Here is a 15,986-nt window from a genome sequence, read left to right as displayed (position 1 = left end):
GCCTTTATAGTAGTTTGAATTACTTTCATGGGGGCATTTCTTCTGGGTTTCCTTTGGCCAGTCATTGTGATTTGCCTGCTTCACAGTCCTTACTTGGTTTATCTCGGGATCCTCCCATGTGGGCACCTGCATCTCTTTACCAAGATGGAGTCTAGGAATATCCCATGACATGACTCCCCTTTGGCCTCCAAGGAGCCTTTTCTGCCCACATGTGGTCAGGGAGGTCTTCTGATTCCAGGAATGAGAAATGTGTGTTCTGTGCAGGATCCAGCCTCCTCCCTTTATTCCCCTGCTTTTTGTCTTGGAATTTCCATCAGTAGAGAATGAATCTCCAATTACTTTACCCTGGGTTGGGGGGTGGGGGGTAGTCCCATCTGCCTCCTGCCTCATGACCAAGGATTAAACCCAGGCCCTTGGCAGTGAAAGCACAGAGTCCTAACTTCTGGACCATCAGGGAATTCCCCGAGTCCCTGATTATTTTAAATTTGGACTAATTCACCAATCTCCTAGTGGATTCCTGCTCCTGGAATAAGATTTCTGAAACACACATCTCGTTATGTTAACTCCTTTTGTTTAAAGCCTCTCAGGGGTATCATGTTGTTCAGGTGATGATGGAGGTGCTTTGGTGTGGTCAGTAGGTCTCTTGCTGGTCTTGCCTCTGCCTACCTTTGATCTTCATGTGTCCTGACCTTCATCTTTGTGTATTCTTTTCTGTACGTTCATTGAATCAACTCAAGTTTCCTCTAATATTCCATGTTGTTTCATGTCTCTTATTTCTATAAGTCTACCAGGAAGATTCCCTGGAGGAGGGAAAGGCTACCCACTCCAGTATTCTGACCTGGAGGATTCCATGAACTGTATAGTCCATGGGGTCGCAAAGAGTAGGACACGACTGAGCGAATTTCACTTTCACTTTTCACCTGAAATCATGGGGGCTTCTCTGGTAGCTCAGTGTTAAATAATCCACCTACCAATGCAGGAGACACAGGTTTGATTCTTGGGTTGGGAAGATCCCCCTGCAGAAGGAAATGGCAGCCCACTCCAGTATTCTTGCTTGGGAAATCCCTTGGACAGAGGAGCCTGGCGGGGTGCAATCCATGGGGTCCAAAGAGTGGGTCACAACTTAGTGACTAAACAACCTGAAATCATCACCATTTCTTCTTCAGAAGCCTGAAATTCTTTCCTGCTGAAATATTACTTCTTCTGTGATGCTTTCTATGATGGTGCCTCTAGGCAGAGGACATAGTGATTTGTCTGTATCTCTGCCTCCTTTGTAGTTTCTGGAGCTCTGGAGCTCAGAGGCTCCCAAGGGCAGAGGCTGTGTCCTTCTTGTTTTTATCACCTTATTGACTAATATAATACAGTGTGACATCAAATAGGAGTCACTCAGTGAGTATTTGCTGAATAGGGGAATGAATTCTGATTGGTTTCTGTTTGTTTTTTTTTTTTCCCCAGGTATAAAATCTAACATAAATTGAGATGCTTACTATATTGTATACTTACATATGTACACACATATTTATATCTATATCTCTGTGTCTATGTATATATATACACACGTACATAGAGAGAGGGAGGGAGAGAGAGAATGTCTAGTTACTGCAAATTCCTTCTGAGATTTATTTCTGACAAAGAGCTTTTTCTAGCAGTGTTATTCAGAGAGGGATGTGTGTGTGTGTGTGTGTGTGTGTAGTACTAGTTCTACTCAATGCAGAGTTACTGGGGGCAAAAGCTTAGAATGAAGCAGAATGTACTTGAATCCAAAGCTTTCAGTAGCCCAGGTAGATGAACACACTCAGTGACGAGCTGTCCAGGGTAAGCAGGCCCTGCGCCCACGATGCAGAGAGGGGGTTAGCAGTACCATCTACACTGCTGCCTAATAGTGGAAGCTTCTTGGCCGGGGTCCTGACCCTGTTAGAAAAGAGGAGCCTCTGGAGTGCAGGAGCCGGACTCAGCTTTTTTTCCTTCTGTTAAGTCCGATGTGGTGAGCCGACTGTGCTATACCAAAGTGAAGAAGAAATGAGCCTCCTGCCGTCTTCTCAAATAGTGAAGAAATTAAGGAAAGACTTCTAGTAATGCTGCCATTGAAACAACTGTGTGTGTGTGTATGTTCCCTCGCAGTGTTTATGCCCAGTATACACATAACGGGCCTTGTAAAGCCCTGACACATTTCAAGCTTTCATGACGTGGCAGCTATCATTACGATTACTCTTGGAGGGAGATTTGTGTTTTTTTCTATGTTGGTCTTTCTACTTGTCTTTTCAGATGTGTTGATAATGAGCTTCAGTCTTCCATTCTGTGTCCTTAACCCCTCCCTGCAGCCCCCATAGGCATGCAGAGAGAGGCATGCAGAAAAGTGACTTTCCTAATTGCTGAAATTGAGAAGAACTGAGAATGTAAGCTTTAGCCTCCCTGGGTTTCCTCTTGATTTTGCCTGTCAGTAGAAAGGGTACATGCGTGCATGTGTGCTAGGTCGCTTCACTGGCTCAGTCGTGTCTGACTCTTTGCGACCCCATGGCCTGTAGCCCACCAGGCTCCTCTGTTTATGGGATTCTCCAGGCAAGAATACTGGAGTGGGTTGCCACGCCCTCCTCCAGGGGATCTTTCTGACCCAGGGATTGAACCCATATCTCTTAGGTCTCCTGCATTGGCAGGTCAGTTCTTTACCACTAGTGTTACCTAGGAAGCCCAGAAAGGGTGCATTCAGTTCTAGTTTTTGTTCCTTGAGGTTAAACACATGTGGGCTAGTTTATTTACTTGTTCATTTAGGCACTAAGTCTTTACAATCCAGTGTGTTACACTGACAGCACGCCCCTGTTCGGAGCAACCGCATCCCCAGAGTGCAGTCACCCCGTATATCTGCCGGCTGCCAGGTTGGACAGCACAGGTTTGGGAAGTTCTGGAAGTTTGTTCGACTCCATTTTCCACCACTGGGCTGCTATGATTATTTTGCTCAGATGTCTGTTCTGTAGACTCAACTCCTCCTTGGAAAAGTGACTCCCAAGATGTAGACTCGCAGAAAGATTTTAGCCTCATTGTGACTGGAGATTTAAGCCAAAGTCACCATCTACTGCAGAATAAAAATGATGTTGTTGATCTTTCAGATCAAAAATACATTTTCTTTTTTTAAAAAAATCAATCAGTGTTCAGCTGTAAGCAACAGAAAGCATTCTAGCTTTTATAAGCAGAAGGGGACTTTTTTTTATTTTAATGAGAATTGGAGTCTTACACAATCATTCAAAGGTCTGGAGAAGCAGGCTTTGGTGTATTTTTAGAGTAACTATAAGAACAATACTGAGGAGGTTGACTGCTGCAGGAGCGGAAATCTGCCACAAGAAGTTGGGGAATTTGAAAGCCCCTCCTTATCAACTGTCTCCGGTGCTGCACGGACCCTGCCAGGATAACAAGGCAGCAGAATGGTAGTCCACACTGCCCTTCACTGTGAAGCTGGGGTCTGGGCACTGGTACGTGTATCACCACTGCTGCAGAAGAGCAGCTAGGATGACCAGGAAAAATGGAAAAAGGAAAAAAAAAAGTGTATTTTCCACAAGAAAAGCACAGTAATAACAAAGGTACAGTCTCTACTGTAGTTTCACTGTGCATATTCTACACAGTGGGTGCATCTGTTTGAGGAAAACTAGGTCATGTGAGGATTGTCAGCCCTAGGGAGTCTGGGAAACGTAGTCTTTAGCTTCTCAGCTTCTAGCAACACAGCCTGGGAGGTGTCCGGAACTGAGTTGAGTGAAGCAAGCTGCAGCATCTGCTGCAAAATCTGAAACCCAGGAGAAGTGCTGGTCTATTTTGGGCACCTAAACCCCTAGCAGTTGTTTTTGACATGGTTGCCCTTATATACAATCAGTTTAACATGAGTATTTTCTTCCTTGGCATATCATCTGTGTTGTTTTCATAATTAAATTATAATTTATAGTGCATTGAGTTGATAGTTTATACCTTTCCCAAAGTCCAGAAAGCTTATGGGAAACACGAGTTTAAAATTTTTTTTTAGAAAATTAAGATATATTTGACATATTACACTATACAAGTTTAAGGTACATAATATATTGATACATTAATATTTTAATATAATTGCCGTTGTAGCATTAACTGACACCTCTGTTGCATCATGTAATTATCATTTCTCCTAGTGTTGGGATACAACTTTTTTTTTTTTCTCATTAAAAGAATAGAAAATCTTTTGAGAAAAGTTAACCAACTGCCCAGTGAGGAAATTGTAAGTATCAGTTAATGCAGCTTAAATACATTTGATTTTAGTACTAAGAATAAAATTAAAATGGTTTTCTAGAAATTATAAGTATAGCAACATGATGTAATCATTTTCTTTTACTGCTATGACATATTACTCTCATTTAGCAGCTTTGAAACAATGCAAGTTCTTATAATTCCCATAGGACAGAAACCTGGCAGGCTTGGGTGGGTTTCTGCTTAGGATCTCAGCCAAAGTCAGGGTGCCCACAGAACTGTTTTCTGGAGGCTCTGGAGGAGAATCCGTGCTCATTCATGTTGTTGGTAGTGTTAGTTGCTCAGTCATGTCCGATTCTTTGCGACCCCATGGGCTGTAACCTGCCAGGCTCCCGTGTCCGTGGAATTCTCTAAGCAAGAATACTGGAGTGGGTTGCCATTCCCTTCTCTAATTCATGTTGTTGACAGAATTTAATTCCTTGTGTTTGCAGGACTGAGGTCCTCATTGCCTTGCTGTCTGTCACCTCCAGTTTCTTTTCACCTTCTAGATGCTTCTCACATTCTTTAACTCTTGTCTGCCTCTCTCCATTTGCAAAGCCAGCAATGATGTGCTTTACGTCTCTCCTGCCTCTTCTCCCAGGGCATCTCTCTGTGACCCCAGCTGGGAAGGGTTCTCTGCTTAAAAGGCTCATGTGATTAGGTTAGTTCTGCTCAGATAATTCAGGATTTATCTTCTCACCTCAAGGTTTGTGTCCTTAATCATATCTGCCAAGGTCTTTTGCCATCTAATGTAATATATTTGCAGATTCTAGGGATTAGGATGCAGGTATTTTAGGGGGCCATAATTCTACCCACCATATATGGAGGCTGTCAAGTTGGTCTAAAATGGTGAATTTCTCCTAAGTGTGTGTTGTGATGATATCTTGGTAATTATTGAGTGGTTCCATGATTTATCATTTTTTATTACTCAAATAACACATTAATGAACGATGTGATGTAGACCCAAATAGTCAAACTAAACTCTCCTATTAGTGGCAAGAAAGTTGTTAAAATTGCAAGACTAGACCTTAATTTTTCTTTCCTTTTACTAGAATACTACAGAAATGGTAAGTAGAAGTAGATACTAAACCAAAGGCTGGGTTTTCATAGAACAAATTTACCTTTCTTTGATCAAAAGCAGCTGTGGTCACTGTCATTTCTATTTAAACAAATGTCGATATATTGGCATTTTTCTCCCCATGAAACTTCTTGGGTTAGTACATGGGGAGTTGGAATTGTGGCTGATTGCTTTGAGATTGGCAGGAGGTACCACATTAGAAACCTTTTAAATGCTATTAATCATCCACTTGTTTAGATGAAAAACAAAATGCCTTTCAGTATGTAAAGGTGGATCATTAGAATCTTCTACCTTTGTCTGGGTCACAGTAGCATTGTTGAAGTGAATAATTTTATTTCTTAATCTAAACCATAAATAGTTTAAAATGTCAAAGAAACAAACATGAGTATCTCATCAGAGGATATTAGATTAGTAAAAAAAAATTAAGAACCCACTATTTGCTTTATAAGTACTTCGGAAAGAGATTCTGTGACTAATGCATTAAGATGTATTTTCCTTTACTGAATTTTCTTTTGTAAATGATTCAAGGAGTACAGTATGCTAATATTGCTTTCACATTTTTGTTGTTGTTGTTATTGGTAAAGATGGATTTTTAAATCTGTTTAATTTCATGTCTGATAACTCCAAGTAGTCGCATTATCACTCTTTGCTCTGTTCTCTTCTTTTCACTCTTGCCATTTTCTCTCTTTTTTTTTTTTTAAACACAGGATGAAGTATGTGTCCCAGGCAGCAACTCAGCCGACCTGTTCCACTGGACCACGGCTACCACCATGAAAGTCCTCTCCAACACCACCACCACCACCAAGGCGGTGCTGCAGGCCGTCAGCGATGGGCAGTGGTGGAAGAAGTCTTTGACTTATCTACGACCCCTTCAAGTGAGCGGTGCACTCTGTTTTCCTAAAGCAGTTGGGGTGGTTTATATCAGCTCATTAGCATGTTCTTCATTTGGATTCAGTATTACTTTATCTTCTTTAGATTATTAATCTCCTAAGAAATCTAGGCCTCCCATCGGATATGGAATGAATAATTGATTTTATAGACTGTAATTTGCTACCATACTATACTTGCAGAATACATCAATATAGATTTAAGTAACGTTGTTTTATATGTCCGAATTGAAGTTTACTGAGATGAAAAGGAAAATGATGTTTATCAAGGCTTTCTCTCTTTTGCTCTGTTTCCGTGGGGCAGTAATGGAAGAGAAGCACTAGGAGCCAGTCTGGGGGCTGTCTTAGTTCTCTCCAGCTTCTGTGACAAAAATATTTTAGACTGGGTGACTTAAACAACAGACAATTTATTTCTCACAGTGCTGGAAACTGGGAGGTCCAAGATCAAGGCCCTGGAGAATTTAGTGTTTGATGCAGGCCTGCTTCCTGGTTCATAGAACGCCTTCTGTTTGCTGTGTCCTCACGTGGTAGAAGGGGGGTGAGGGGCTTTTCTGGGATCTCCTTTTTTATAAAGGCACTAATCTCATTTCCCAGCGCTCTGCCATCATGACTTAATCACCTACCAAAGGCCCCACTTCTTAACACTATTACACAGGAGTTAGGATTTCAACATATGAGTTTGGGGTGAGGGTGGGGCACAAACATTCAGTCTTAAGTGGGGCCTCTAGGTAAAGAGAACGTTTTAACCGATTCTTTCATGTTTCTGCAAGTAGAGGTCAGGACAAGCGTTGAGGTTGTTTTCTGTGACATCTTAGCCCACTGTGTCCCTGTTGTCTTCCCTGCATCCTCATGCTGCTTTCCATCCTTTAGCCACACACTGGAAAACTAACAAGAAAAAGAAGCATAGGCCTTTTTATAAAGGTACCCCAAACACTTGAGTATCTCATTCATTCATTCTGCAGATACTTACCAGGCATGTTCCATGTGTCAGATGTTGTGCTCATCGCTGGAAATAGAGTGGGGAACCCTTCAGTCTGATTTCCTTCCCTTGGATCCCCTGTGTCTCAGTGGAGGCAAAAAGGAAACCAACAGATAAAATATTTGTATGATAATGAGATGGCAGGTGGTGATGAGTACTATGCAGAGAACTTAAGCAAGGTAGTGGAATAGTGAGTGATACTGGAGGAGTGAAGTTCTGATTGCAACAGGGGAGTTAGTTTCTCAGAAGAGGAATCACTCTGAGCAGAACCCTGTGTGAGCCAAGCAGACAAGTGCATTTTGAAGAAAGAGCCTGATGTCTTTGTAGAAGAGAAAGGAGGTCAAGGTAAGGGAGAGCAGCATGATGAGTGGGAAGATGGCTGGAAATGAGGTTGGAGAGATGGTGAAGAGACCCACCATGTAAAGCCTTCCATAGATGGTGAAGAGAACTACAGATCTGCTTCTCAGCAACACAGAGTTGTTTGAAAATTCAGACAATGCAGTCGTGTGATCCAAGGTTACTTTTCATACGTCTGTTTAACTGCTGTGTGGAGAGTCATCAGTAGTGAAACAAAAGATGGATCTCTCTTCAGGGCTCCAGCTGAGAGATGCTGATGGCTTAGATTAGGGTAGCCGTGAGGGACATGAGAAGTGTTTGGTTTGAGGGTGTACCTTGGTGGACCTACTGGTGGTCTGAACGTGGGGTATGCGGGAGAGAGAATGGGGGATAATCACCCAGGAGGAACCACTTACTGATGGGCTGTGGGCTTGACTTTGGGTGAAGTCTGTGCATCTCATCACTGCATACATCATCCTGGATTTTGATTAGGGTTATTTTCTATCTCACCTGTTGGGGCTTTTTGAGAGTTCATGTCTTAGAGTTGGACCATTAAATAAAGCAGGCTGAATGCTGAAGAATTAACGCTTTTGAACTGTTGTGTTGGAGAGAACTCTTGTGAGTCCCTTGGACTGCAAGGAGACCAAACCAGTCAATCCTAAAGGAGATCAGCCCTGAATATTCATTGGAAGGACTCATGCTGAAGCTCCAATACTTTGGCCACCTGATGTGAAGAGCTGACTCATTAGAAAAGATCGTGATGCTGGGAAAGATTGAAGATAGGAGGAGAAGGAGTCTGCAGAGGATGAGATGGTTGGATGGCATCACTGACTTGATGGACATGAGTTTGAGCATGCTCTGGGAGATGGTGAAGGACAGGGAAGCTTGGCATGCTACAGTCCATGGGGTTGCAAAGAGTCGGACATGACTGAGCTAATGAACAACAACAATGTCTTAGATAAAGTGTTTAGCACTGTGCCTAGTATATAGTTTTCTCTGAAGAAAGTATTTTAACATCATTTGCAGCAGCAGCTTGATTGTTTGCTAGGCTGTGCTTGCCCTAAGTAAGTGCTCCATGAACTTCGGAGGATTGGGTGAATGTCTTCTTCTTGGCTCTTCCAATAAGGGGCTTTACAGTCTGTTTGAGGAGAGCAAAGCATAAAGATAATTAACCATAGTAAGGATACTAAAATATTGCTAATGAAGAATACTGAAGACCAGTCTAATAAAGGTGTTCGTGTGGGTTGTAGTTGTGGGAGAGATGGGGCTGGTGAAGGGAGCCCAGTCTTACCTTGCCTCCATCTGCTGTGGTTTCAGCAGGTGTGGTCTGTGGCGGGCCTGGGAGGAGAGGTGGGCAGTCAGCATGGACCATTACCCTTGTAACAGAAGGAAGGCATAGAGGCCAGTAGAATGGACAAAGTAGTTGCATGGAGTGTTAGCCTTTAATGGTAATTAGCGTTTAGTGAATTTGAATGTTATTCTGTGTAGTTTAGATTTGATACTGCTAACTGCATTATTCAGAGCTACTAAAGGTTTTTTGGAGCAAGTGAACAGCATGTACAGAATGACGTTTTAGAAAGTTTATCCTGACTGTTGTATAGAAAACTGGCCATGTGTGTAACACCGATTGCTTCAGTGTTTCTGATTCAGTGATGTCAAAGTGACCAGAAAAATTAAAAAGCACTTCAGGGTGAGGTTGAAGCGCTGCCCTTAGAACGTGGTGATGATTCTTAATATTCTCCGCTGGGTTTCAGTGTCGCTCTAATACACTCTCTTTAGCTCACACAATACACGTTGATCCGTTTCTCCTGAAATCTGTTTGTTCTTTCTTCCTTCCTTTCCTCCTCCACCTCCCCTCCCAACTCTCTTTCTTTTATCCACTGATCTTCACTTTGTTCTGTTTAGGGTCAAGAATTTGGTGGTGGTTATCAAATTGGAACCAGAGCCAATGAAGGCCTAGAAAAACAAGGCTGTCATCCTTTTTATGAATCTGTCATCTCCAATCCCTTTGTTGTAGAGGTAAGGGCAGTGTGCCTAAGAACATAGAGTTAACTATCATGGTGGTTGTGAGCATTTTACTACAAACAAAATATGCAGTTTTTTGAAATGTACTTCTTTTGTTCATACTCATGTTTTGCATTGGTTTTATGTGATTTGTTATAACATGTTATGAGACTAAAATCTGTTTTACAATTTTACGTGGAATAATATGCTTTAGTAAGTGAGAAGCTATAATTCAAGTTATGAGAAGATAAAAATCCTATCATTATCTTTTCTAAGAATATCTTCATAGAGAAAAAGCCATCCCATCAAATGATGTCATTACTTCTCTTGTCTAGTCTGAAGTGACCTATGACACCTATCAGCATATCCCGGTAGAAAGCCTTGCAGAAGTGTTGCTGAGAACTGGGAAACTGGCAGAAACTAAAACCGAAGGAGAAGAAGTATTTCCAACAACAGAAGGTATGAAAGGTTCTAGTTCCTTGACTGTGTAACTCAGAATAATAGGTGATTCTGTATGCATGAATGAGAGGAAAACCAGTAACATTTTCAGTAATTTTGAATAGCTTAACTTGACATCATCATTCATACATTTATTTATTCATTGATTTAAATCATTTATTGAGTACCTGCTATTTTCTGGATACTTGTAATATTGAGGATTTAAAAGGATAAATGAGATACAATTCCTATTTAGGGTGCTAATCATGTAAAGTGATTCTTATAGGGAATGATACAGAATAATGAATTCAATAGATGCTACTTTCTTTCCTGGTTTTATGGGTTAATCAAGAACTTTTATGTACCTGTTTCATGAACTATAGATGTGTATTTCGTCTTAAGAATTTTCTGCATGGTGCCATGTCATTCCATGTGAAATTTTTTGAAAAGAATGAAAATGTATGCAGTTGACCAAAGACCACTTGCCATTTGTACTTTTTTCTTCCTCCTTACTTCTTTTCAAGATTCCAGGGTAATTGCCTTGACTATTTTTATTTTTCAATTTTCCCTCTCCTTCTGCTTTGCCAGCCTTAGTAGGTACTTCAGAACTTAAAGACAACTGGGGTTCCAGCTATCTTGTCTATATTCCAGGTATCTGTAAGGAGTAAAGAAGGGAAAAACAGTTTTCTTGGCAGTCTTGTCCAGGACTTCCACTTCCATATAACCTATAACTGCTAATGAGCCTGGGTGATGCTGTGTTTTAATGGAACACATTGCAGTGTGGAGTAAAACTTGGAAAAATGTACGTGGGGAATAGAACTGCCATTTTCCTGGACACCTGATGCTATAACTTATTTTTAGATCATCCTTTCTTTCAATCATTATTTATATGCAGTTGGAAAGAGAGGAAGCAAATACTCTGCAGAGCCTGGGATACTGGAGGTTTTTGCAAAGTTACTGTTTTTCTTCAGTTCTGAGATGCATATCATGATCTATAGTTTCTCTGCCTTGTTCTTCAGTCGTTAAGTCAAGTCCAACTCTTTGCGACCCCTGGACTGCAGCATGCCAGGCTTCCCTGTCCTTCACTATCTCCTGGAGTTTGCTCAAATTCATGTCCATTGAGTTGGTGAGGCCATCCAACCATCTCATCCTTTCTTGGCCCCTTCTCCTCCTGCTCTCAATCTTTCCCAGTGTTAGGGTCTTTTACAATGAGTTGGCTCTTTGCATCAGGTAGCCTAAGTATTGGTGCTTCAGCATCAGTTCTTCCAGCGAATATTCACAGTTGATTTCCTTTAGGATTGACTGGTTTGATCTCCTTGCTGTCCAGGGACTCTCAATAATCTTCTCCAACGCCACAGTTTGAAAGCCTCAAATCTTTAGCACTCAGCCTTCTTTATGGTCCAACTCTTACATCCATACATGACTACTGGAAAAACCACAGCTCTGACTAGATGAGCCTTTGTCAGCAAAGTGCTCTCTCTGCTTTTTAATAAGCCATCTAGGTTTGCCATAGCTTTCCTTCCAAAGAGCAAGCATCTTTTAATTTCATGGCTGCAGTTACCAGATGCAGAAACTTGGGAGCCCAAGAAAATAAAGTCTGTCACTGCTTCTACTTTTTCCCCTTCTACTTGCCGTGAAGTGATGGGACCAGATGCCATGAGCTTAATTTTTTGAATGTTGAGTTTTAAGCCAGCTTTTTTACTCTCCTCTTTCACCTTCATCAGGAGGGTCTTTAGGTTCCTCCTTGCTTTTCTGAAATTAATGTTCAAGTCATAGTTGATGGTACATTCATGTTTCTTTTTTGCCTCCAAGAAGCTATTGCTAAATCATGACACATCTTACAAGTGATATTGAATATATTTTAAGAGTATAGTTGCATTGCTGCTTCCCCTTTTAATTATTTATTACTTCTTTCTTTTCTTCAAAAATATTGTAATACATTACTCATGAATTAAATTATGATTGATTATTGGAATAGCTTATACAGGTAAAATCTAAGGCCCTAAGAAAATACTGGTTAGATATGGAAATACCATCTGTTAATTGCTGTAATAAAGGACTGAATTAATAACCAGGAATTTGGAAACATTGACTTATGTAATATCTTAACACATTATCGATTAGAGGATTTTGCAGAACCTAAGGCCTGTGACCAGCAATTTGCTGTGTAAGTGAATACTGAAACACTCTGGTCAATAACATTTGGGTAACAAAAGATATATTAATACATCTCCAGTCAAGAATATGTTAATTTATGATTTAGCTTATGACATGTGTGTGTGTGTGTGTGTATATTTGCATACCTCTCTCAGAAAAAGGCAAGAGAATGGAACCACATGCTAAAGGTTTGAAAGATGACTGTGTCCTTGGAGAGACTCTGTCACACTGATTTCTCAGTTTATTAAAGCTTCTGCTGTTTTTCAGAGCTGTTTTTGGAGGAAGGTGGAGAGTACTTGAGAATAAGGTCTTGGTGGGGCGCAGCTTTCTAGATTATTTGGCCTCCCCCTTTCATGGGGTTCTTAAAGTACCTGACCATCTTTGTGGTAGCTGGTAACTAAATGATGAGGCCTCAGAATGATCTAGAAGCATGAAGCAAATAGATTTTTGTGGAGGAGCCGTGTGGATTGGGGGGTAACACACTTAATGATGAATCGGGGATCCCCTTCTGTTCCCTTTCTCACCATGTGTACATCACTTATTGAAGCATTGGTCCTTGAGCCACCTACTGTCCTTGTACCTGGAGTATAACTCTCAATTATAACTCGAAGTTGGTGATACCTTTTGACTACTTTCATCTAATTCTACCTTCCCCTACCCCCTGCCTCTGGTAACCACAAATCTAATCTTTTTCTGTGAGTTTTTTTCTGACGTGTAATTGACCTACAGAATTGTTAGTTCCTGGTATATAGCATTTGTGATTTGATATTTCCATATGTTACAAAATGGTCATGTTTGGTTTCTCTTGAGGATGCTAATATATTTGAGACAGATATCATTAGCTATTTTATAGTATCAAATATTTGCTAGAAACTCAACAGATTTGATGAATGATATAGGTTAAATGACCTAAATTAAAAATTATAGAAATGTGACTCCTGACTTTGGTTCAGAAGTAGGTCATGATACAAATTAAACTTCCCAACACGATCTGACTTTTCAGAATTTTTTAATAAAGTTGATGAAAAGGTTTTTTATGGAGACTAGCTGAAGAAAATTGATCATTATTTATTTAGCTAAATGAATGATTTAATGGCTAATGATTTCTAAATCAATAATATGGGCAGCTTTCCTCTGTGAATTCCATTCTGGAATTAAATTTATCATAGAGTGCTTTCCAGAGGCACTTATTTTGCAGAGAATTAGTGCTTGGAGGCTTAGGCATAGATTTCATCTGATTTTGGCTGTATTACTTGTCTAGAAAATGCAGTGTATTTTCTGCAAGGTTAGAAAATAAGCTTTGCAAATTAAATTCATACACAGTGCTAAATGTAGGACAGGTCTTTATTATTATTATTTTTTTTTAATAAATACATATGTCTTAAATGGTAATGAAAAATCACTGCGGTGCAGCCTACAGCCAGCAAGATATCTGGTGGATCCCATCCTATTGAAACCCTGTGGTTTCCTTCAGATCCTCATTGATAATTTTGTCATATGTAGCTTCACATGGCTCACAGATTCAAGGTCTGAGAAGCTTCCTGTATGTGGGGGTTTGAATTGAGCCTCAGTGAGGGCTGCTGAGAAAGTTGGGATGGGGTCAAGTGTGGGCAGTTATGATGTGTCTCCCCTTTCCCCTCCTCCCGTCTCTCCCCTCTCATCTCCCCCTCAAGCCCCCCCACCCCAAGTTGGTTTCCTTCAATAATTCAGTTGTTAGTCAGGAGGGGTTCTGGGTCAGCACTTGAGTTGTAGGGATTAATGAGCTGTGATCTGGCTGTGGGAGAAAAAGATGCCACAAACAGTTGCGTTAAGGATCAGGGAAGAGATATGATCCCTTTCCTTTCAACCTGGGGACATAGGAGATGCTGGTGTACCTGACACCAGTGATGGTGTGATGGTGGCCTTTCCCATCTTGGAGCAGCAGGGAGGTCACAGGCTTTGTGTGGCTGGAAACTCAGCTGCCTGAGTGATGGAGAAGAGCTACATGTATACTTGTCCACAGGGAACCCCATTTGGGAAATAACTGTTGGGGAGCTTGAGCATTTGACCCTGTTTTCAGAAGGATTTCCCCCCCCTTTTCTTCCGTAAATATTTTATTAAGGAAAATTTCAAATGCATAGAAAAGTCAAGAAACTTCTACAGTGAACCTCCCATATACTCTCCACCTAGATTTCAACAATTAATATTTTACTACACTTGCTCTAGTCCTCCCACCAAATACAGCTTCTTTCTCTGACACATTTCAGAGTTGTAGGCATTGTTACTCTTTGCCTCTTGACATGCACTGTGCATACCTTTAACTAGTCAATATTTCTTACTTTTTTATTTTACAAGTTTTATTATTTATTTTTTTCATTTATAAACAATGAAATGCAAAAATCCTAAGTGTAGACATAAGACTATGAGTTTTGACAAGCACAGCCCCTGTGTAACCCTGACTCCTTTCAAGATGCAGAACATTACTGTCACCCCAGAAAGTCGATGCCTCTTTCCTGAAAACACCCAACCCACAACTCCTAATTGGGACTGACAGATGTTCAGTTTTTCCCCTGCTGTAGATGAGTTTTGACTGTTCTAGAATTCATTCAGTGGAATCATACAGGATATATTCTTTTCTGTGAAACTTAAGATTTATTGCTTCTATCAGTAGGTTTTTTTCTATTCTTTCTTTCTTTCTTTTTTTTTTTTAAATAACTGAAAAGTATTCCACTGTATGACTGTACCACAGTTTACCCATTCTCCTGGTGAGGGACATGGGGGCTTTTTCCAACTGAGGGTTATTATGAAAAAGCTGCTATGAACTCTTATACAATGTTTTTGTGAACCTGTGTTTTTACGGACCTTTGTTTTTATTTCTCTGGGGTAACTATCTAAGGGTGGAATTGATGAGCCAAAGCTTTTTAAGAAACTATCAGACCTCTCTTACTTGTCGGCTGTTGTGGTTTTTCTGGGCTGTGGTTCTTTAAGACTTCAAATTCTCCATCTAAGTTTTACCTGCCTGGCAAGGAGCAGACAGACGCTTGCCCTCAGGATAGAAGCTGTAAAGATGGGAAATTCACTGTTGTCATTTCATTTTTCCAAATGGCATCTACCCTTTAGTTTCTGTCTGCTTTCAGTGCCTCACCAGTGCCTTAAGATACCTATTTTTTATGCTTTATCCAGAGTACATAGTTTTCGTCTGCAGGAGGGCTGTACCAGTAAGAGAACCCAATCACAGAGGAATTTAAATAGATGTAGTATTCTGGATTTACTGGAGTTCCTCTGATGAGAGTGGGGCAAAAGTCTGAGTCATCAATTCCCCAGAAAGATGAAACAGAAAGCCAGGGTACCTTTCTCTTAGGATTAATTCTGAGGAGTCAACTCATATCAGTGAAGCTTACCCTGTGGAGAGGATTTTGGATTCACCCTCAACTTTAAGCGATCTTCATCTTCTGTGGTTGAAGTAGGTGTCAAGAGGCCTCTTGAAAAATGGGCCAAATGGGCATTCAAGTGGGTGAGATATGCCAGCTAAATGGCAGTCCTGGTGAAGATGCTGCAATGAGGACTTGGCTTAAAGTGAGAATTTGAAAAACACATGGCAATTTGGCAATAGCTATAAAAATTATATTATTTGACCTAGTAATTCCGCTTCTAGGAATTTATTCCATGAATTCACATACATGAAAAATACGGCATATATTCATTGCTTGTAATAGCATAAGATTGTCGATAGCCTGATACATACTGACGGAGAGAGATATCTTATTTTGTATGTCTCGTTTTCTGTCTATGTTAGTCAGCTTGGGCTGACAGGACAGGATACTATAGACGAGGTGGCTTAAACAGCAGAAATTCCCAGTCTCACAGTTTGGAGACTGGAAATCAGATG

General features: G+C 40.7%; 1 protein-coding gene across 1 annotated transcript in view; it reads left to right on the top strand.

Moving 5' to 3' along the window:
- Positions 1–15,986, top strand: part of NBAS (NBAS subunit of NRZ tethering complex) — a 309,213-nt gene that overhangs the window by 171,330 nt on the left and 121,897 nt on the right. Inside the window, exons 36-38 of the mRNA XM_043917136.1 lie at positions 6,025–6,192; positions 9,425–9,538; positions 9,859–9,982. Coding sequence (XP_043773071.1) covers positions 6,025–6,192; positions 9,425–9,538; positions 9,859–9,982 — 406 coding nt within the window. The remainder of the gene's footprint in view (positions 1–6,024; positions 6,193–9,424; positions 9,539–9,858; positions 9,983–15,986) is intronic.

The sequence above is a fragment of the Cervus elaphus genome, chromosome 11, assembly GCF_910594005.1.
Source record: "Cervus elaphus chromosome 11, mCerEla1.1, whole genome shotgun sequence".
NCBI classification, from domain to species: Eukaryota; Metazoa; Chordata; class Mammalia; order Artiodactyla; family Cervidae; genus Cervus; species Cervus elaphus.
The sequence above is the reverse complement of the archived record's forward strand: the minus strand, read 5'-3'. Positions and strand labels throughout refer to the sequence as shown.